The 22,551-nt window shown below is 45.8% G+C and overlaps 1 protein-coding gene across 2 annotated transcripts in view; it reads left to right on the top strand.

Annotated features, from left to right (window-relative positions):
• The window catches only part of ARHGAP6 (Rho GTPase activating protein 6), a gene marked incomplete at its 5' end in the record, with an annotated part of 377,711 nt that overhangs the window by 160,704 nt on the left and 194,456 nt on the right, over positions 1 to 22,551 (top strand). Inside the window, one exon of one of the 2 annotated variants that reach the window (XM_084258738.1) lies at positions 4,131 to 4,175. The exons of the other annotated variant lie outside the window; for it this stretch is intronic. Coding sequence (XP_084114864.1) covers positions 4,131 to 4,175 — 45 coding nt within the window. Of the gene's footprint in view, positions 1 to 4,130; positions 4,176 to 22,551 lie in introns of those variants that run through there. 2 annotated transcript variants of the gene reach the window in all.

Genomic DNA, 22,551 nt, shown 5'->3' with positions numbered 1-22,551 from the left:
CAATAATTCATTAAAATGCACATCATATGGTATCTGATTTTCTATTTCAAAATTTAAAAAAATGCTCAAGAGGTTGTTTGACAGGACAGAATGGAAGCGTGTACACCTTGAGTTTTGGGGAAGCATTCTCCACAGAAGAGGGTCTCGGAACCATTCGCAGAGTGGTGGGGCTGGGCCTCTGAGAAGGGTCTCACCCAATTTTCTGAAGTGGTTTGTAGTGTTCACACAGGCCCTCAGCTCCGCTTAAACTCTGATGTTGAATTTGCTTGCTTGGATTCGAGTCAGGTGTTCCTGTAAAACGTCATCACCCCTGGGTTGGCACTAAATGTGGAAAATGTTAACTCAACCTATAATCAGGCAGAGCAAATGCAAAGGAGGAATTTAATTTAAATGCACAGGCCACAGGCTTCAGTGCTGGAAAGGCTGTAACGTTTGGGGCAGGAAAACATGGAAATTCCTCCGTTCGCGTGACACGTTTCCTCTTCAGAGGATGCTGGTGGAGGAACTCCTAGAGCCTCATTTTGAGTCCTCTCTGGGAGAAATGATAAACATCAGAGAATATTTTGTTAAATGACTAACCAAGAGAGAACATTAGCCAAGCAGGCTCTTAACCGGCCAGTGGGGGGAACTTCAGCCTTCTCTGCAGTGAGATGTTATGAGCTTGCTTTTTATCTCCCTCCATCACCCCAAAAGCCCACACCTGAAATTTGAAACCACCTGTCATGTTAATATATATAGTTTAGATGACTTAAAATAATGCCTGCAAATTGTTCCACACAAAAAATAAATTAAAAATTAAAAAAAAAAAGAGGGCCTCCCCGGTGGCACAGAAGTTGAGCGCTGGGTTGTGAAGCTGCCCGCAGCCTCTGCAGCGCAGGTTCGATCCCCGGCCGCCGGGCGAGGGTCCCACATGGCGCGCAGACCTCTCCTGCCGCCCGCTGCTCCCCTCAGCAGTGTACTTCGTCAGTCTGCCTGTTCTGCTCCCTGTTCTGACTCTGGTGAATTCTCTCGCCCTCCCGCACTTCTGACTGTACCCAGTGCTTGTATAAATAAATAAATCTTTAAAAGAAAAAAGAATTTTGTTTTAAAAAAATTCAAAAAAGAAAATATTTATTGATTGAATGAGTGAATGAATATACAACATGAGAAGGATACTTAAGGACGTGCCAATAGGAAAGGTTATTGGAGGGTGTTTAATGTATGCCTTGAAATACTTTGAGATAGAAATAATGTGTGGAATTCAAACTGTTCAAGGTGGGATAGACCTTCCGAAGCACTGCAGGATCTTCTGGGTCCCTTCTGGAGTCTTGAACAAATGGACCGAGAAGTGAAGAGGTGCAGGAGTCATTCTGTGGGGGATTGCAGTCTTGTGGCACATGCTGATGGTTTCTTTAAATGCTATGTCTTTCTCCCCAAACCTTTCAAACACAGAGAAACAGCCCCGTGGCACTTGTAAACTATACTCCAACTTAGCAATGACAATGTTGCACGCGATGGGCTAGCAGGTAAAAGTCATTCCTAAAATGTCAGTGCCCAGTGCGGGAATGATGGGTTATTTTTGGTTTATGATAACGCCCTTTAGTGACTTCCTACATGTTTGGAAGGCGGAATACCAAAAAAAAAAAAAAAAACAAATCTAAGGCGACTCAGTTTTAAAGTAGAGGTGACTTGCTCAGGGATCACGAGCAAAGGACTATGGTTAAGGGTTTTATAATCCAGGGACCCACCGCAGATGAGTTATTTTAATAATTAAGCAGTTTTTGTAGGGAGAGATTGTTAGTTGGGAGGGCTTAATGGCAAGTATGGCAGAGGAGGAAATTATCAGTCTGAGAGTTCATCTTTCTGAATGAACCGTAGTGAGGCAAAGGGCCCCAGATTGGGGCATTTGCACACTCATGCCCTTCTTGGCTGCCTGGGCTGCATTCTCTGAAGGATGCAGTGTGGTCCAGCTTGGTTCCCTGCCTTAAATCCAGGGGCCTTTGATAGCGTAGCTCGAGCTCGAGAGGTCACTGTCAGCAGCAGAGGGAGCGAAAGCCAAGAGGCAACTTTTGTGTGTCATTTTCCCAGCTCTGCGTGGACATGTCCGGGAGCAGGGAGGGCCTTCCAGGGGAATGGGCACGCTCTGTTCTCCCACCCAGCACGGGGCACGGACCCCTGGGCAGAGCAGGCTGCAGCGGGAAGGAGACTTGGGCAAATGATGAAATTGATTTTCTCCGAAGACCGGCAGCACTCTGCTGGAAGTTCCTATTTGGGGCAGGGGATTGATTTTAAATTTATTTTTATTTCTATGTTATTGCAATATAAAAACACATAGGGGAGGGTGTAAATTGTGCAGATCTGACCTGTGGTGCTCACTGAATGTTGATATATGTGTGGACTTGGGTAACCGGCACAGAAATGAAGATAGAGAACATTTTCTGTGCCCCAAAAGGATTCCCTGTACCCCCTTCTCAGTCAATAGCACCATGGTAATCACGCTTCTGGCTTGTAAAACAGTTTTTCCCGTTTGCCTATTTCAGTTCAACATTTGAATTCATTTCTCTTTATAGCTGGGAGTGGACTTGCTGGGCCAGAGTGTGGGCATGTGTCTAGCTTTGGTAAATATAATTTAATAGCTTTTCAGGCAGATGAATTGTCATGAGATTATGTGGGAGATCCTTCAGGATCCCCGAACCCCTGGCTTAACGCCCCCCGCTGCTATTTACAATTGTGCAGCCAGGTGTTTTGAAAATATTCGACTGCCTGCCGTGGGTGGTCCATCCGAGTGAGCTGTAGGGACTGACACAAAGGGGCGCATGCAGTTTGGTTTTCCTTCTGCTCTCCGTCCCCAGCCCCAGATAGAGCAGGGAGAGGCCCCTGAAGAGTTGACACCAGGCACCCACAGACCGTCTCCCACTTGGCAGCCACCGGCCCCGGCCTTGGTTGATAGATTTCACTGGGTCTGGGGTCCGGGGTCCGAAACCCTTTTCCTTTGTGGGGACTTGGCAGCGAAGCCACAGCGTCCCGGGCCCGCGGAAGGGACCTTGGCGCTCCTCTGCCCGGTGCTTGACCGCGCCGGCGTCCGCCAGGGGGTTTCAGGACCCAAGTCAGGTTGGGGCGGTGTGCTGACCCCGCAGCGTGTGCTAAGGATGGTTTGGGTTTCCGGGCAGCGTTTGCAAGTGGCCTTCATCTATTGGTGTTTCCAAAATCTGGCTCCGTCGGTGTCGGCTCTGCACCCAAGACGCGAGTCGCGGACAGAGCGCCCGCGGCACGGCCCCTCCCCCCGGCAGTCGAGCGCCGCGCGGCTCCAGCCTGGCACCGGCGCCAGGGCTCACGTTCCAGCGGAGTTCCCAGGATCCCCCTTCCGGCGGGGATCCCCAGACGCGAGGTCCTGCCAACCCTCTGGGACTCAGTTTGCCCAAAGGAACCCGGCGGGGCCGGGATCCAGCCCGGCTTCCGTGCGCTCAGCAGCCACCCGCCTCCAGCGCCGCATTCCTGGCCCCGCGCGGCCGGCCCTCCCCCGGGGCTCCCGCCGCGCGGCCGCTCCCCCAGGAGGGCTTTCGGAGCAGCGAAACTCCGCCCTCCCCAGCCGGTTCCGAATCGCCTGCCAGCGCCAGGCCCACACCCCCTTCAAAGTTAGCTAAAGTCGCTTTCTGGCGAACCTCAGCCTTCGCTCTCGCTGCTGCGGAGGCTCTAGCGGCCCCAGCCTGGCCGCCGGGCGCCCCGGGGCCGGGCAGGGGCGCAGGGGCAGGAGGCGGGCGCGCCGGGCGGCCTGACACCTGTCGTAGGCGCGCTCGGTCGTCGCCGTCCCCAACCGCCGGCGGTGGCGGCGGCCGCGCAGGGGCCAGTCAGGAGAGGAAGGAATTAAACGCCCGCCCATCGCATCAGACTCGGCCGCTCCCCCCCGCCCCCCTCCACCTCCTCCACCTCCTCTTCCTCCTCCTTCCCCTCCGCTGCCGCTGCCTCGTCCTAGTCCCCGCGGCTCCGCGGCGGGACGCGGGTGCCCGAGGCGCGGTGCTCCAGGCTGGGGCGCGCAGAGTCAGCCTCGCGTCGGGGCGCCGTCCCGGGATGGCGGTGAAATAGGTGGGGCTCGGCGAGGCGCCGCTACCCCAGGTTGAGCCCGCGGACCCGCCAGCCCTTCTCCTGGCGACATGGGGGACCCGGTCTACCACAAGAAACCGCAGCTGCACTACGCGGTGAGTGTCCCGGCGCGCGCGGCGGCGACAGGGGGCGCCCCTCGGCCGGCCTCGCAGGGGACAGCGCGGGGTGGAAGGGATTCGTGGCTCCCCAAAGCTCCTTGCTGGTGGTGGTGGTCGGGAGAGGGTCTCCTGCGTTTCCCCCGAATGTCACCTGCCTGGGGACTCGACTGCCCCTACGATGGGGAGCCCCCAGCCCCAGTGCCCACGTTCACTCGCTCGGACGTTTCTGTACCGGGAGTGGGGCACTGGACCTTGCCGCCGCTGCCTCTCTGGCTAGGTGGCAGAAATGGGGCTCCTGCGTCGGGACCTGAGTCACTCACTCAGCTTTGGGTCAGATAAGCGGCAAGAACCGAAAAGCTGCAAGGGAGGGGATGCTGGACGGATTCCTGAGCCTAGTGTGTGGCGGGTGGACCGGCTGCTGGTATGCCGCCTGGCCATAGCATTGGGGTGCAGCCCGTTTGCTGCTGGAAAAGGAGGTGTGCATCTCCTTCCGAGTTTGTAGCGGGACACAACGTTGCACTTTATCTAATACCAGGAGATACTAGCGCTTCTGCTGTCGGTGGCCTCTCCTCTGTGGCTGACTCCAACATGCCACCAACATTTATTAGGGATCAACTGTGTGCCAGGCACTAGGCACTGAGCAGGATCCCCCCACCACAAAACACAATAACTCGTGGGCTTTGCCGCCTTTAAAAAAGGAAGGAATGTAGATTTCAAGGTTAATGACCAGCTGACCACACCCGACTTCTGGATTGAGTTTCTTTTTGAGGGACAGAAAAGAAAGAAAAATGTGTCTGAAGAACAAACACTATCGTTGAAGATTCTAACTGCCGCCCCCACCAAGGGGGGCAGGCAGCCGTGGTAGCTTGCTCCAGTCTTTGGGCGTTTATTCTCCAAATTGCAAGAGGTGACTTGAGACCGGACATGGCAGTTGTCCTGTCATATGCCAGTTTATGGAGAACATCAATTTTAAAAAGGGGAGAGAAGCAGGCAGAAAGTTAAGAAAAGAATCATCAATATTTGAAATAAGGCAAAAGCCCTCATCTGTCTAGAATTCGTGTTCTCCAAAATGCACTCTCCACATAGTAAGGAGGCGAGTTCTGGTACTTCAGCGGTCCCAGAGCCCCCACGGCTGGGTCCCTGTGCCTCCCGGCCGGTCGGGATCCACTGAGGGGTCCTTGGGATATCCTATCCGCGCACCTCTGCCGCTTCCCTCTGCTCGGCACGAAAAAAGAGGGCCGGAATTAGAAAATCCTTAAGGTCTCTTCCCAAGCGAACGTTCTAGGAACCTATGACGTCTGTCTCGGGCTTTGCCAGCACTGCTTGCCTTGAAATGCCAGTGAGACACTTGCAAGTTACTAGTGCTTGTTCATTTCTTTGGAGACGCTAGCGGCTCAGCAAGTTCCCTTTTAAAGTGGTATTAAGAAGTAACCCAGGTTTCGGCAGAGGTGTCTTTGCACTGAAGGATCTCGTGTATGTGCTCATTACGCCTGCTCCCTGGGCATCTCACCCGCCTTCTTTACCAGATTTTGAACTGTGTGCTGGAACCCTTTGATTTGTAATCTGAGGCTTCCGTCTGTTGTCTACAAGGTGGGGGAGAAAAGGTAGGAGAACTGGTTCCTTAACTGAAAAAAAGAACTCCATTCTGTGAGTGATTATTGCCTCAATTATGCAAATGCATCCAATGCATCACAAAATAATTTACAAATTAATTTCATGTGGCCATCTCATTCTAAAAGCATAGAGTCAAGTCAATCCTCTTGTGCTCTGAATAGCTGCTGATGGAATATTCCTTTGGTCTAGTGAAGAGCGCCGTGTACCTGTGGCTTATGGCTACAAAAAAGGAAGATTGCAGAGGGCATGTGTTGGTTTTCAGGTTGAAGTGTGTCACCCCGGTCCTCCAAAGCCCCCCCCCCATGCATACTTTTGAATGCTAGAACAGTGGCATTCGACAATGCTGTGTCCATTGCAAATCCAAAGAATGTTCTTTTTGAAGTGTGCCCTGTTGATTTTCTTATCAGCCTGGCCCTCTATGTCTTTTTAAAAAAAAATTAATATATTTCTTACATCATTTTTCATTTTTGCACAATGTATGCATTTTCATCCTGGTTATAGTCCCCATACAATTGCACCCCCATTATTTTGACCCCAATCCCTCCTCTCCTGGATCAAGAAGATGTGGTATATATACACAATGGAATATTACTCAGCCCTCTATGTCTTGACAGCTATGCTAACGCTGTGCTCTTCGTTCCTTTACTTCCCCACATGGGTTTAGATAATTCCAAAAGCTTGTTTACCCTTAAGCACAAATATTTCATTTGCTTTGCTCAATGTGGTTTTGTTGCACTGTGTGTTGTCCTAGAGTCTTGGGGCCTTTTGGTCTGGATCTTCCTGGGAAAGAATTACATTCCATCTATCTACAGTGCCTCTTGCCTCCTCTGGGATAGCATCCAGGGGGCAAGTATTTAATGTTCTCCTTCAGTGTTTTTTTGCACTTGTTCAAGGGGAGACGGCATATAAGAAATCGGTGACTCACATTTTATTCATTCACCAAAACCTTCACGAGTGCCTGTTGCCTATTGTGCTGTTTGGTCAGTTTTCCAAAGAGATGATTAAATATTGAAAGTGTCTAGCGTTGCCGTGAACTGCTTCACTTGTCTTTTCAAATGGACATAATGGTCATGAAGAGAGAAATACAAACGCTTAAGCGGATAAGAACATCGTGCACTTATTTAATCAGTTACCTTTTTCTCAAAGTATAGCGCATGTCCTCTTGTTTGATAATCATAACAAAAATGTGTCAGCAGCTCATGTTCTCCTCCCAGCCTTTCCTCCCACGGTTTTCCCACATTCCGTTTATGCTGACTCTGTCCTTCCAGCTGCGTGTCATCCTTGACACCCCTTGACACCCCTCAGGGACTCGATCAGCTACACATTTGAAAAGGCTGCTGTGGTCCCAGGACGGAGTAGATGCCAGAGGACATCCTGGCATTTGGACCAGGAAGATGAGACATGACGTGCACTAGGATGGTCACTGGGTGGGAGGAGAGCAGTTGACATATTTGAGAAATGCTAACTAGCCAGATTTCGTCTGGTTGGCTATGGAAGGGCTAGAGTGTGAGGATCAAGGCTGACATGCCCGCGACAATGACAATGAGTTTCTGCAGGACTTCTAGACAAACTGCTAGTCATAATAATTTGCTCTCGTGATTATTGTCTTGTACCAGTTGTAAAGTGTTTGCACACAGTCTGTCAATCTCAGCCTTCAGTCCAACTGGTGAATTTCTGTTTCATGGCTGAAGACATCCAACTTTAGATTGTATAGTTGGTGACAGAACTGAGAGTGTTAGCCGGGTCCCACAGAGCTCAATGGACTCAGACAGTCGAGCTGGATGAACCAGATTCTCCTTCCCTCTCCCCCTTTTGTCACCATAATATGCCAACAATCAAATATTCTACCTCCAGTGACTGAATGTGCTCGTCCGTAATGTTGAATTAAATGACCAAATTGCTCTTTAATTAGACTGTTATACATAAAACCCAAATTTTAAAATATCCATCAAGTTCAGTGCTATATCTTTGTAACTTTATGTCTTCCTCAGTGTTGCTGGGATAGAGTAATGAGTTACCCTAGTTTCAATGATCACAGCTTAACCAATGCTTTCTTGCTTCTGGTGACCCCCCAAAATTAGTTCAGTGGGCTTGGGTTAAAGATAATGTTAAATTGCCTTCCCCAATGGTCCTCATATTTTTCCACCGTTCACCACGAATAGAATGTCACAAGCCTTGATTGCACGGTCATGTAACATACGTCTAATGTCATGAGAACCCAAGCAATTTAGCATGACAACTTCCTCAGTAGAATCACTGCCCCAAACCTTAGTTTCAGAGGCACTTTGGAGCAGTTGGTGAAGACCAGCTTCCCAAGCAGCAGCCTGAGTGCACTTTTATTTTCACCCTCCTTATGAAAGGGGAACAATAGTGTGTCATGATATCTCTGCCAGATGAGTCCTTGAGGGGGCGTTGTGTGTTGTGTTCATGGAGCCATGGGCAACATGCAGGAAGCATACATAGACTCTGATTTGGACCGCTCCCCTGGAGTTCAGCTATCAAATGCAGGTACTCTTGTCCCTTGGACTGGTCTACTTCTGACCAACTCCATTGCTAACCTCACTTCCTGTTTGGTACAGTAGTCCTGCCCTCTCCCCATGCTCTTGACCACAACCTGGTCATTAAATGCTGACTGTTCCTTCACTCTACTTAACACTTCCTGAAAGAACTCTCCAGAAGAGATAAGCTGCTTACTCTGACAAGGAGCCTGTCTTGACACACATGGTTAAGGTGTTACCATGAAAGTTTCTATATTTGCTCTCTATGAACGTATGACATACACAGGCTTTTAAATCAAAGGAGTTCACTACATGATTCAATGATTACAGGATATTCTCTGCTCTTTACTCCTGAAGAAACCCAGAACTAGGGCATAGTTGCAGGACTGAACTGAACTGATAAGAATCAGGTCTCATCGATCAGTGCTGCCACTGTCGGCATCTTGGGAAATTCAGCAGAACTTGTACTGACCTGCAGCCTGGCCCGGAATTCGCGTTTATAAATGCATTTCTGTCACACTGATGCTTGCTGTTTTTCTCCGCACAAAAGTCAACAATTTGCAAGTTACAAATAAGTGGGAGATGATTGAACCCCCTTAATTAACACCTCACCCCCCACCATGCTTCTTTCTGCTCCACTTGGATGCGGCCTCTTTGGTCTGCAATTCCCATGTCTGAGGAAGCCACAGCTCCTAGCCTTCAAAAAAACTTCTTAAGCACCAGTGTTAATTGATAAATAATCTATTCGTTGTGGGTGATGCGTAGCAGAGAGACCTGTCAATCACAGGAAAACAAATAGCCTCTGCCTAATTCTGACTGGTTATCAACTTGTATTACTGACTTTTCCTTTTTCCCACATTGCAATAACCTTGGACCAAGACAAACTTGAGTCTCAGCTTGGTTGTGATGTTATCGTCTAGTCATACGAAGTCTTCACTGGGTCATTGCTCACTTGACCCCCATCTCTATCACTCGTGGCCCCTCAGGTCTCAGTGAATGGCCATTTGGGGAGTTGCCTGTGCCAGAAGCCTGGGGCTGTCCAGGATTCCTCCCTTTGCTGCATCCTTCACATTGAATCTCCAAGCCAGCCCTGCCCAGTCTATTTGAGAGCACTTTCCCAATCCACCCTCCTCTTTCCATCTCCATGACTGTCACCTAAATCCACACCTTCAGCACCCATTGTCCTTCCTAACGGCAACAGGGTGACCCTCTATTCCAATCCTATGGTTAGTGAGATAAATGTTTTAAAAAGAAATGAAGTCATGACATTTCAGTGTTGAAAGCTCTCCACTTAGTTTTCAGTACACTTAGACTAATAGCTTTGTCCATAACCTTGGCCTCCGACACGGCCCTCCCTGCCTCCTAACACCCTCCATCAACTTACTACTGTCAGGCCACATTCTGTCCTTTCTGTTGCTCACATGTGGCCAGCTCTCTCCTGCCTGAAGCCTGTGTACCCACTGCTCCTTCTGCCCGGGATGTGCTTTGTGTGGTGGACTTTCTGTTGTTGTATCTCAGCAGCTGCAGGGAAAAGAACGCCGCCTCTGCCTGCCTTTTCTTAAGTGCTGCCTGCCCCCTCAATTACCACTGATTGTATCACAGTAGCTACTGCCTGGCTTGCATGGCTGCTTGCTGTCAAGTGTGCATTGTTTGTCTCTCCTTATGTGTGTGTAAGCGTATTCAGGGCAGGGACCCAATTATTCTTTCCCACCGTATCTCCACTGCTTAGAGGTAAGGCACCCGGCAAATATCTATGAGTTGATGAATCTAGCAGCCTGGGAGTTTTTACCTGGGTTACATTGAGGCATCCCTAACTTTACTCGTCATCAGTGGACGGTTTCAAAACATACTGGCTTCAGGGTTTCACCCAATTTCTACTGAGACTCTCCAGGGACTGGATTTGGAGTCGATAGTTTGAAAAATCTTTGCAAATGATTCTGAGATCAGCTGTTTGGAAACCACCAAGTGATTTACATGATGAGCCACTTAGCCTTCAAAAATCCCTACAAAATCAAGGATTTTGTGGCAAAAGTGGATCCAAAGAGTGCAATCCAGTACTTCACTTCAGATGACTGAAGTCATGCAGTGCATGTCTTCAGAGAGGCTTTTGTGTGATAAGCTAATGTTCATTTCACCAGAACTGCTAGAGACACCAGGAGCCGGGACTGCCTCCTCGGTGTAGCGCGGCACTCAGTGGGTCAGCGGTTCGTCACTGGGTCTGAGCATGATTGGTTGTCACAGCTGGCAAGGGGCGCTACTCACAGTTAGTAGGTAAAGGCCTAAGATGCTGCTCAGCAGTCCACAAAGACAGCACAGCCCAACAGAGTCCCCCGACCCGAGTGTCAGTGCTGCCGAGATGAAGAACCTTGACTCAGGTGTCTTCCTGTAGACACCAGAAGCTTCTTGTTGCTGAGCACCATTTTGCACAGTGCTCTTGACTGTGCCCGATACACCTCTTCCCGCTGTCTAGGAGATGGAGCGGACAAAGTGTGAGTTATCTGATCCAGACATGCCCCATGTTTCCAACAGCACATTTCACACAGTGTGAGGATGACTCTGGGAAGGGTGATGAGGATCCTTCCAGAAAGCTCTGTGTCTGGGATTCTTTGCTTCTTCACTCCACCACTCTGATGCTCCTTGTCATATTGGGCCTGATTTTTTTTTTAACCTTTCTTCTCTTTTCTCTCGCATGAGACTTTAGCTGACTTCTTGGTCCATGAATGTCTACCAGCCCCGTCTAGTTCGTGACCTCTATTCTGATTTGGCCAGAATGCCAGTTTATTGCATTTGCTCATCCTAGGTCTAACTTAGAAAGTATAATTTCTGAACAAGGACATGAGGGTGTCTTGGAAAGCCTTTTCCATGACTGTTGGGCCTGCGACTGAATGTGAGTGAGGAGGTGGGTCCATTTCTATCCAGCAACCTGTCACTGAGGGCACGCTGTGGACCAGCCAGCTGCAGGGAATGTGTGCTGAAAGCAAAGCAACAAGAGGGAGGTGGGCATGGCTGTTCCAGCTCCTCTCTCTCCATCCAGATTAAAAATCTCCCAACAGCCCAGGGCCACAGGCGTGTTGGAGGTCTATGCAGCCAGCCGTTGACAAGGGTCCCGGGGCTGTGTCCTAATCCTGCCCACATCACTGGATGTTAATGGGCACAGCCTGTTTTTAGATTGTAAGCTCTGAAAGGGACTAGGAGTAAATAGATTTAAAGGTCTTAGGTGCTTGCAAAATTTTGTACTAACATCACCAACATTTATAAATTAATGCAATGACTTAACTATGCTGTTGAAATTAGTATTATTTCCTTTCTTTTTTGGTTGGTGAAGTCATATTACATTATATTGTATAAGTTTCTGGTGTTCATTGTTGAGAATCAACGTTTTTATTTACTACATTCAATTGACAGCTGCAAGCCCAAATCTAACTTGATGGCTTTTAATGCACCGTCTCAGATTTTCTGGTTCTAAGCTTATTTTCATAAGATCTATTTTGTCTGATTTATTTTATTCTTAATTAATTATATTCAGAATACTTCAGAGCTTAAAGACTGGTCAAATGATGAAGTGTCCAAAACAGGTGTATGACTTCTCTTTTCTAAGACCTGCTGGGCTGCATCCAAGTGTGGGTTTGTATTCAGTGCGCTTGTGCATTTATTTTATTTATTTATTTATTTATTTTCTAAAGATTTATTTATTTATTTATACAAGAACCAGGGTACAGACCAGATGCGTGGGAGGGCGAGAAGATTCACCAGAGACAGAGTGGGGAACAGAACAAGAAGACTGACAAAACACACTGCTGAGAGGAGCAGCGGGTGCAACAGGAGAGGTCTGCTGTGCCATTTGGGACCCTCCCCTGCTGGCGGGGATTGAGCCTGAGGGGATTGAACTGGTACTGTGATGCTGTCCGCAGCCTCTGCAGAGCCTCTGCGCGGTGCTCAACTGCCTGCGCCACCAGGGGAGGCCCGCTTGTGCATGTATTAAAAGGAATTTGGAAACCAAGGTACTATATACCTCTGTTGTAGCTAAAAAAAAATTAGGGTTCCAATGAAGCCGCATCTTCAGGGTAACTACTGAGATGTGCATGTGGGATTCAGCTCAATCTCAATAAGTTCTACTTGAATTCTAGCTCTCATTTGTTCAACTCTAATACGATCGGTGTTTCTAAGGCTTCTTTGACTTACGATTCTGTTCATTTGAAATGAATAGCAGTCAGAATTTTCTCCCCTTCTCCTTGGCTATTTGACATAGTCTTAGAACTCTTCTAACTTAAAAACATTTTATAGTAAAATTTGAGTGTTTGGAGTGTCAGCTAAATCAGACTTCTGAGATGAAGTTTTCAGGAGAATTTGGAGTTATGGTTTTGGGGTAAAGTTGCCATGGGAACAGCAGAAGACGTTCAGATGAAGAAACTTGAAAATTATTTTTTGAATGACCCCTTTCTGCAGCTGACTGGAATATCTCATAGAAAAACGTGCAAGTCAATCCAATTTCAATAAAGAGGCTAGAAAAACCCTCGCTGGCATGGGGGGGGGCCCTCCATTCTGCATCAGCTGAGCCCCCATGCCTGGTGGGTGCATTCCACATGGGCAGCACTCCCTGCACATGGCTTGGGATTCCTTACCTGGGGATACCATTTTGATTGACCTACAGAGTAACATTAACTTAGCAACAGAATGGGATGTTGAATGCTCTGGGAAAATTTTAAAATGGTCTCTAGTATTATTTTTGTAAGTTTTTATGCACGTGACTTGGAACAGTTCCGTTATGATGTCGTTTTTGTGGCCTGAGCAAAATGCGAAACATTCTTAACTGATCTTAAAAGGTGAGACATGTTAGCTACTGACTTGCAGAGAAGGGCCTTGGCTTTGGGACCCCAACAGGAAACAGATGGTGGACTCAGGGGCTTAGCTGCAGGAATGCACTATCACTGATGTGTCCACGGTTTGTGGGAGCCATGACGGTGAAAGCTGGTACCATGTGGGCACAGGGAGTGACCAGTGTTATCAGAGCCCAGTGATGTCCAGCCTTGGTGGGAAGGACCTCTGGAAATGTAGCCAGAGAGGATCGTGGACAGAGCAAAACAGGGAGCCGCAGGGATGGAGTGCCTGGTACATACCCCGGCCTCATGGACTTCCTGCTCTTCACCTCCCACTGGCACCAAAGCCAACAATCCATTGCAATGCAGACCGATGAGGCGGGTCTCACAGGCATCAGAACAGCACAGAGAAGGGCTGACATTTTGTTTTGTTTTGGCAGAGAGAGGCAAGTTGGCAAACGGAAGTAGCATCACATTCAATCTAGCTTAGGGTTTACTTCCACTATGAAAATCCCTGAATTCCTGAGTACAGTTGACCTGGAACATTAGAGTCACAACTCTGTGGGTCTACCTAAAAGGGGATTTTTTTTTTCTATCTTTGGATTCTACTTTCAGCCAACCTTGTCTTTTGGTTGAATCCATAGATGTGGAACCTTCCAATACAGACCTGAGTGTCAATGGATTTTGTTATCCATGGGGGTCCTGAAACCAGTCCCTTGTAGAAAACAAGGCACCTCCATAGTTAAGTTTTGGGGGAGTCAAAAATTATATGTGGCTTTTCAAGTGTCTGTGGCGGGAGTAGGGGACAATCAGTGCTCCTACCCTGGCATGTCATTCAATACCCCTCCTGCATGGGGGGACTCCAATCTGCTCAGAATGTCTCTTTCCTCCCTGACATGGGTTATTTTAATCACCACATTGAAACTGATGATGTGTTATGCCAACTCCATCCATACGCAATATACTAGCTTTAAGGCTATCACGTTACAAGCCTATTACTTACTCTTGGCTTACCATGCAGTGATATATTTTGCACATATATTGTGACTAATGTACTATTGAGAAGCTCCCTACTTAATTCAGAAACACTTTGGTCTAAACTTATTAATATAAATCTGGTTTGGGTCTTTTTTTTGTCAATGGGTAAGGAGTAACTGTCCTTACAAGTCAACAGAAATGGGTTAACCTGTGCTGTAATTAAAAGTAACTCTCACTTGTCTCTGTTGGTTAAGGAGTGGCTGTACCTGAGGACTGCAGTTGAACTGCCCTGTCCTCCAGTCAACTTAGCAGAGAGCAAGCTCCCATTTCAGCCTAGCCTGAAGAAAGTGCCTCTCGCTTAGAGGGTAGATCCTCTTTGAAGCCCCTGTGCATCCACTTTCCATTTGCTTCTAATTGTTTCTGGAAAGACCATATTCACTATGAAACTGGAAAATCCAAGGGGGCGGAGGCCAGATCTGGTAGTGATCATGTCTAGACTCTGTACCCTTGACCACATGTAGGTTGTGCTCACTGCTTACTACATGGCTGTTAGTAAAATTCATCAATGATTTAGAGCTCTTAGAATTATTTAGGTTGATATACAGTCATTATGCTAATAGCCAGTGTTTGTTCAGTGTTTCCACGAGCCCTGGATATTCTGTATATATTATCTCATTTAATCCTTACAGGAACCCTGCGAAGCTGGCCCTATTATTTCCACTTAAAAGATGAGGAAACCAAGTCACCAAGCTTAGGTGTGTTTAAAGGTCACACAGCTAGCTAGTAAGTAGTGAGCCGGGACTCAGATTCTTATCTGTTTGCTGCCAAGTCTGAATGCTTAAGCCACTGAACAATGACTATTGGAATGGCCTTGGCTTGAGATGAATCTTTAGAAATGACACCTTAAAATAGTTTCTTTTTTTAAAATTTAAATTTTATTTTTATATTCCCCATACAATTGCAACCCCCTTATTTTGACCCATAGAGTGTCTCTGGTTCATAGTTGTTTGTTGATTTTGATTTTTCTTTCTTGTAGTTATTCTTTTTCCTGGTCCCTTATTTAGGTTTTCTAGACTCCTGCTATGAGTGAGACCATCCGGTATTTTTCTTTTTCTTTCTGGCTTATTTCGCTGAGCATGATCCCTTCCAGCTCCATCCATGAAAATATTTTCATTTTTAATAGTTGTAATAGTTGTAGACTCACAGGAAGGTGCAAAACTAGTATTGTGATCCCGTGTGCCCTTTGCTCAGCTTCCCTCAATGATAGCATCTTACTCAACTGTAGTACAATAGCAAGATAGGGAATTGACAATGGTTCAATATTATGAACTTGACTGCGAACTTGTTCACATGTCACCAGTTTCTTCCGTGTGTGTGCATGCATGCCTGCATGAGAGAGAGAGAGAGAGAGAGAGCATAAAGTGACACCTTTTATATTTTATTTATCTGTCCTTCCTCGCCATGGGAACATTTATGTCTCCGTTGATAATTTATGCGCAAAACCTCCAGAAACATGACAGGAGAAAGTCAAGTGAATTGGTAGCCAGATCAGAGAGGATTTCGGTGTTCTTGTTGTCAGTAACATCTATGCAACCAAAATAAAGAACATCCTGTTTGGTATTTTTAGCTGACTATTGTAATTTTGTAATTCCAGCTCTTGTGTTTTCTCCAGCAAAGTGCTTTTGATTGAAACACTGCGGAGTATTTTGCTGCTGCATGAATGCTCCATGTTCCCTCTTTGCTTGGTTGTTCTAATGGAACATCCATTTCAGGAATGACAACCACGTGGTTAAACTTGCAGCAGCCTGGAAAAGGTACATGAGAGCTGGCACTCTGCCCTCCCAAAGTGTTTATGAACAAGGATAAACACAAGTCCTGCGTGTATTTGCGGTAGCCCCCGCCTCGCTGTGCTCTCAGAGGCAGGGGTTATGTAAACCCTGGCATTCATGGTACACATGCATTTCTCTTCATTCATTTCAAAGGAAGTGGCAGTTCATAAGTCTCTCTTGGGGAAAAGTTTGACCTTATCAAGATTAGCTGGTTCAATAAAACCTTCATTGCTGTTTTTATTCAGGATAGCTGTGGAGTGAAGCCTTATCATCTGGACACAGTTATAAAGACTTCCTGCATTTATTTGGTTCCCACTACTTAAAAAAAGGTGTAAAAAGTGCTTATGCTGACTGATTCTATAAACATAGGCACGCTCTTACTAGATACTTCCATTATTGTCCAGTTTTGCTATGCAATTTGCCTTGATCTTTATTAGAAAGGGAGACTTTTTAAAAAAAAAAAACTAGACATTCTGAAATAAATAGAACCAACTTATTTTTAAATGATAGGAGAAGAGCACTAAAGCACAAATTTGAGGAGAAAGTCCAGGAGATCATGTGAGACATGTTAGGTCCGAGATCCTTATAGACATCCCGGAAGTGTTGACTGGACAAAGGTGCATACAAATTAGGTAAGCAGGTAATGTCGTTACCACGAAGGTGTTTTGTGTCATCCATTATTAAAGTCTAAGGAAAATCTGAATTTAAAGTACCCTGGGGCTTTCCTTGAGATTTCTGTACTGGGAACCACTCTTTTTTTTGGGGGGGTATGTACAATAAGAAATGGAAAATAGAACTCCTGACATGTATATGTGTATGTGTGCAGACATAGAATAGTGCTTTATTTTATAGCTGAGTTGTCTAAATCGTAGTGCCGTGTGTCACTTACCTATTGCCACACTGCTGTGACGTAACAAACTACTTCGAAATTCAGTGGCTTCAAACAACCATCATGTCTTCTGGATCTGCAGGTCAGCTGAGATTGGCTTCTCTGGGCAGAGCTCAGCTCAACTGCCGGTCCCGCGGGGTGTGGCTCCATGGCTAATTCTGCTCTGCCAGTGTTTATTCTGGGGCCTGGGCCTGTGGGGCAGCCTTTAGCTAGGGAAAGTAGCAATGGCAGAGGCACAAAACAACAAGTGGAATCAACTAAGGATTCTTAACTCTTAGGTGGCCTCTGCACACTCTCATTGCCACCCGCATCCGCTGGCCAGGACAAGTGCACATCAGGGTTTAATGTCAGTTGAGTAGAGAAACACACTCCTTGTGAGGTGGGGCATGGCAAGGCTGTGAGTCCAAGGAGGGTGGAGAAATGGGGCACATCACTCATTCTACCTCACTATATTCCTGATGAAAAATGTTTATCCCAGGGAAAACTATAAAATTCCAAATTATATAATCAAATTCTCCTGAAAATACTGCTGTTTTAAAGAAGGTGCAAAATATATCACATTTCCCCCTGTTTGTTCAGTAAGTTCTTTCTGTCATTGATGTCAATATATGGTTCATTATGACTCAGTTAAACAGGATGATGGGTCATCCTGCAGATGTCATTCCCTATAAATCCACATTAATTCAATATAGACAGAATAGATAAGGGGATATTCTAGAAATAGACTGAGGATATTAATGTTTGAAAAAAATGGTGACAGTCTTGCCTTATTTCCTTGTGCTTAGCAGCCTGGGCTCCTCAAGATATCAAGCAGAAAACATTCAAAATCACCTCTCAGGAGATTTTAAAAATCGGCTTCAATTTACTAGTGTCATTTTTTAAAGATTTGTAAATTTAGTCCCTGTTTTAAAACCTAGAAGAAATTGTGGATGAGGCCATTTACAAACAGAAGCAAAATATATTCATCCTTTAGTCCAAACAAATCAGAGCCAGCATTTGGAAATTAGCTAATTACGTTGATGGATTTGGGCATGTAAATGGATCAGCTAAATTATTTTTAATTTAAATAATTCATACTGACGTTTAAAACCTATTCCCTGTCTTCCTCCATCTTGTCGACTCATTGGACAGTTGCCAAGTCCTCTGGATTTTTCAGTTTGCTCTGTCGGTGCTCGTCCCCAGGAGCGCACCTGCCGTATTGTTGAAATTCAGGGTCAGTAAACTGTGACCACCGTCCAGATCCACACCCACCTCCTGCTTTTACAGCTGGAAAACTAAGAATTGCATTTTTAAACAGTGGAAATGCATTTTTAGAAAGATGATTTAATGATGTGAAAATTCTAGGCAATGCCAATTTTCATGTCCAGAAATTAAGCTTTATTGGAAATAGCCACACCCATTCATTTACATGATGATCACTGTTTTTTTTCCTACCTGCAGAGTCTCACCTATTTGCTGTGTAGCCCTTTACCAAAAAAAAGTGTGCAGCTCCTGGCCTAATGTATATGTCAGAGTATCAGACACTGTAGCCAGGTCTGTTACCTAGAAATGAGGGCAGGTTTTTAGTGGAAGGGGATGTTGGGTATATTCAAATAAGGGCAGGATATCACAGCCATTTAGTCACCAGTGTGTGTGGAGAACTCTGTATGTGGCCAGTGTTAAGGGAAAGTTCGGGAATGGAGGATAAGTGACGCATGAGCACGTGATGGAGGGGTGAAATTGGAATCTCCAAGTTATATAGCCGTGTGAGTGCTTAGCAAGTCAATAAAATTGGGAAAAGAATAAAGGAACAACTTTACTAAAGAATTTTGGTATACAATTTTCTATGAAAACGTTGCTACTCGCAGGCATCCTCTTGAATGAAAAGCAAGGGGCATCTACACACAGCTTATAGTCCGAACCCTACTGGCCTTGTTTAATTATCTTAAGTCACCGGGAAACCCTTTGGAATTTTTCAGTTAACTGTGGTGATGGTGCACAGGTGCCTTGGGGAAGGAAATTCTATGGGGACTCAACCTGAGGGGGTGGGGGGAAGCAAATATTGTTAAAAAAAATTAAAATTTTAAAAATGGCATTTTTTTCAATAGCTGTTTTGTAAATATGCCAGGCAGAATAATTTCCACGAGCATTGCTAGTCTTACCCGCTCAGAGAGAATGGCGCTGTGGAAGTGTCACGTGCTCATAGGATGTCGGTTCCTCTTGTTTTGCGGGGGAGAATTTTGCGTCATGAGTTCGCAACTCCCTGGGAGGAAGGAATGTCAAGGGCCGGCCCTGCAAACACCGCTGCCCTGTTCCTCTGCTCTGATGAGATTGGCGGCGAGCGAGCGCCTGGTCCTGCCCGTGCAGCCTGTGTTTTGCTAAGGGATGTGGCCCCGTCTTCTGCGTTTTGATGTTTCTTTTGGCAGACTCCTCCACATTCTTGTGAGCATTTGAATGGAGACGTCTTTACAGCTTTAGTGCTACGGCGTGACCCCTGCTATCATTTCCTGCAGGTCTTGTCTTAGATCCCAGCAGCTTCCTGAGTAAATGTCACCTTGGTGTCTCTAAGAGACACTTGGGAGGGTCCCCAAACCATGTTCCCACCAGATTCCTCATCTAGTGTCTGTGACTCTGCTTCTCGTTGTATTCTGCAGGAGGATGAGCCTGGAACTCTGTTCAGTCCCAAAGCAAGGCTGGGGGAGGGGGGCATCGAAGGAGCAGAGTGTCAGGAAAATGCCCCTGAGGGTGGGGATCAAATGACCCCAGAGGAGGAAATTCCAGTTGAAAATAGAAACCAGCCAGCAGCACCCTGGTGCCAGCCCGTGTCCTGGACTGGAAATAGGCAGCCTGTGGCAGGGTGGGCTGCCCTGAGCCATGCCCTGGCCTGGACCTCACCGTCGCATTCTGTGGCCATTGTTGGTAGTGAGAACACACGAGACATGATTTACCTGCTTTCACAGTCGTGTTGGGTGGGAGAGTCGGCCGAAATGACTCAGTTTCATACATTGCCGCGCTGACCAACGGTGGCTCTCCAGCCGAGACAGGCAGTCGGGGACACTATTTTCCTGGGAATCTCGGGTTATATCCACATGGGGAGGCAACTTCCAGCGTAGCAGGAAAAGAACGGTCTCCATTGGTTGTTAGGGGAACAAAGGTTATTTTGTAGAAGCTTTCTATAATAGCCCCTATTGGTTATAATATCTCAATTAATGATTTCTCATAGACCTTAAAAAGCTGTGAACAAGATGTCATTTGGGGAAGTTTTGTTTGCTTAAATCAGCCCATGGTCCACACTTGGAGGTGACTAAACATCTCCAGGAATTTGTCTACAAAGAAAATAAAGAATACATGCTCTAAGTAGATTTAACTTTAATTAGAGTTTGACTTTTTGGAGGGGAGGGGGCGTGGAAGAGGGTGAAACCCAGACTTTTGACTTAAATAAGTCAAAATTATTGCATAATGATAAAATGCTGTCTGTTGGTTGTTACAAGCTTTAAAATAGTATTTTGCAGTGGGGAAACATGTTGTATGTGGAACTGCTTTTCAGAGGTTTCTTTGCATACTTGATTTATTTGATACTTAAAAATGTTAACTATCACACACACCAAAGTCTTGGTGTAGAAGTAAGGCTTTGTCAAAGGAAAGATATATTTTGATCTATATTCTGTACCTGAGTGTGAAAATAGGATGCCTTCCATGGGTCTATGGAGGGGAAAGTAGATTTGTGGTTGCCTGGTCTGGGGCTAGGGAAGGGGGTGGCTGCTGATGGCACCAGGATTCTTATTAGGGAGCAGACGTGTTCTGAATCTGGATAATGGTAGTGGTTGCACAACTGGGTACATTTACAGCTGGGTTTTATGGTACAGAAATTCCATCTTGATAAAGTTGTTTTACAGAGTGTGCATTAATGAGAGAATCAAAAAGTATTTATTTGCAAATGAGGGCTTGTAATCAATCTTATGCAACCAAACTTGAAATACTATAGTGCTGGTCTTTTTCCTTTCTGTGTCACTATCTTAGAAAAATCAAAGTCTGAGAAATGAGAGAGAAAACACTATTTTTTTACTGCTTAACCAGGATTCACAGTGACCTGACCAAGCATCCATTTGTCATTAATACAGAAAAATGCCACTGACTTAGACATCCGACTTTTCAGAAAGTCACTGTTTTAAGAGCAAAGGCAAAAAACAAACAAACAAACAAACAAACAAACAAAAACGCATCTGAGTAGCTATCAGGAATTTCTATATAATTTGATGAAAAAGTTTCATGCTGATGTGTTTCACAACTAAAATTGGATTAGAGTTATGGTGACACAATTCGGTGAATTTTTTACAAATCTTTGAATTGTCCACTTTAAATGGGTGGGTTTTATGATGTGTAAGTTATGCTGTTATATATAATGCTACATATAATGCTTTCTGTTGACAAAGCTTTCCGTCTAATAATGTCACAGCCACGAGGCCATGGTTTTATCCTCCATATCTTATTTGGGACATTTTGGCCTTGACTGTGGGAGATTGACGTTTGCTTGGGGCTTTTGAATCATTCCTTTAGTTTAAAGAGGTTCTACTAAAAACACCTCTTCATCCACTTTTGTTTCCCTTTGGTTAATTTTCTAGCACAGTGGTAATATTGCATTCCAACTTTAACTTCTGTTCTTTCCTGATTTTCTTTTTTCCTTCTAACTTCTATTTATCATTTCCTTGCCCTTATGGTCAAGGTTGTTCAGACCCTGTGGATCCATTCATATGGGTTTTGAGTTTCATAGTAGGCCTGTCTTGTGATAGCTGGAGATGTGTTCATTAACCCATGGGGTCCGTGTGCTAATGGTCAACCATGGACTCACAAAGTCACGCAGGGTCACCTTCCCCCTTAACCTGAGGCATAGCATGATTATGCTTAATGCCACTATCGAGATATAAATCACACATGTACGATTCATGTATTTAAGGTAGAAACAATCCAGTGGGTGTTAGTATGTTTGTAAAGTTGTGCAACCATTACTGGTAGCTAATATTAGACATGTTTGTCCCTCCCCCAAGTGACACCCGTGTCTATTAGCATTCACACCACACTCACCTGCACCGCTGCTGCCTTCCGGCTGCCTGACTGGTTTCTCACGCTAGATTTGCTCGTTCTGGGCATTTCAAGTAAACGGAATCATACCGTCTCCTTTCACTTAGCATGTGTGTGTTCAAGGGTTGTCTATGCTTAGGACGTATCAGTGCTTCATTATTTGTATTGCCACGTGATATTTCGCTGTATGAAAACGCCTCTTATTTATCCATACATAGGTTGAAGAACATTTAGATTGTTTCTACTTTGTTGTTATTATGAATAATGTGGCTATGGGCATTCATGTGTAGTTTCATGCTGATGTGTTTTCATTTCTCTTGTGTCGATACCTAGGGGTGGAAGTTCTGGGTCATTCTAGAAACTCTAGCTATGTTTAATCAGTGAGGAGTTGCCTGACCGCTTTCCAAAGTGGCGGCACTTTATTTTCCCACTAACAGTGTCTGAGGGGTCCAGCTTTTCCACAGCCTCACCAACACTTGTTGTGATCTGTCCTTTTGATCCTAGCCATCGTAACGGGTGTGAAGTGCTATCTCCCTTTTGTTACAATTTTTCAGTTTTAGACAGACCAACATCAGAAGGTGATTCTTTGTTTTACCACATTGTTTTCTGTAGTGCTATCTTTAAAAATCACAAAACCACCTATGTATTTCAAACAGGATCCTTTAAAAATCATAATTCACTGCAGCCTGA

This window comes from Talpa europaea (genome assembly GCF_964194135.1).
Source record: "Talpa europaea genome assembly, chromosome: X".
NCBI lineage: Eukaryota > Metazoa > Chordata > Mammalia > Eulipotyphla > Talpidae > Talpa > Talpa europaea.
Note: the sequence above shows the minus strand (reverse complement) of the source record. Positions and strands in the feature narration are given on the sequence as shown.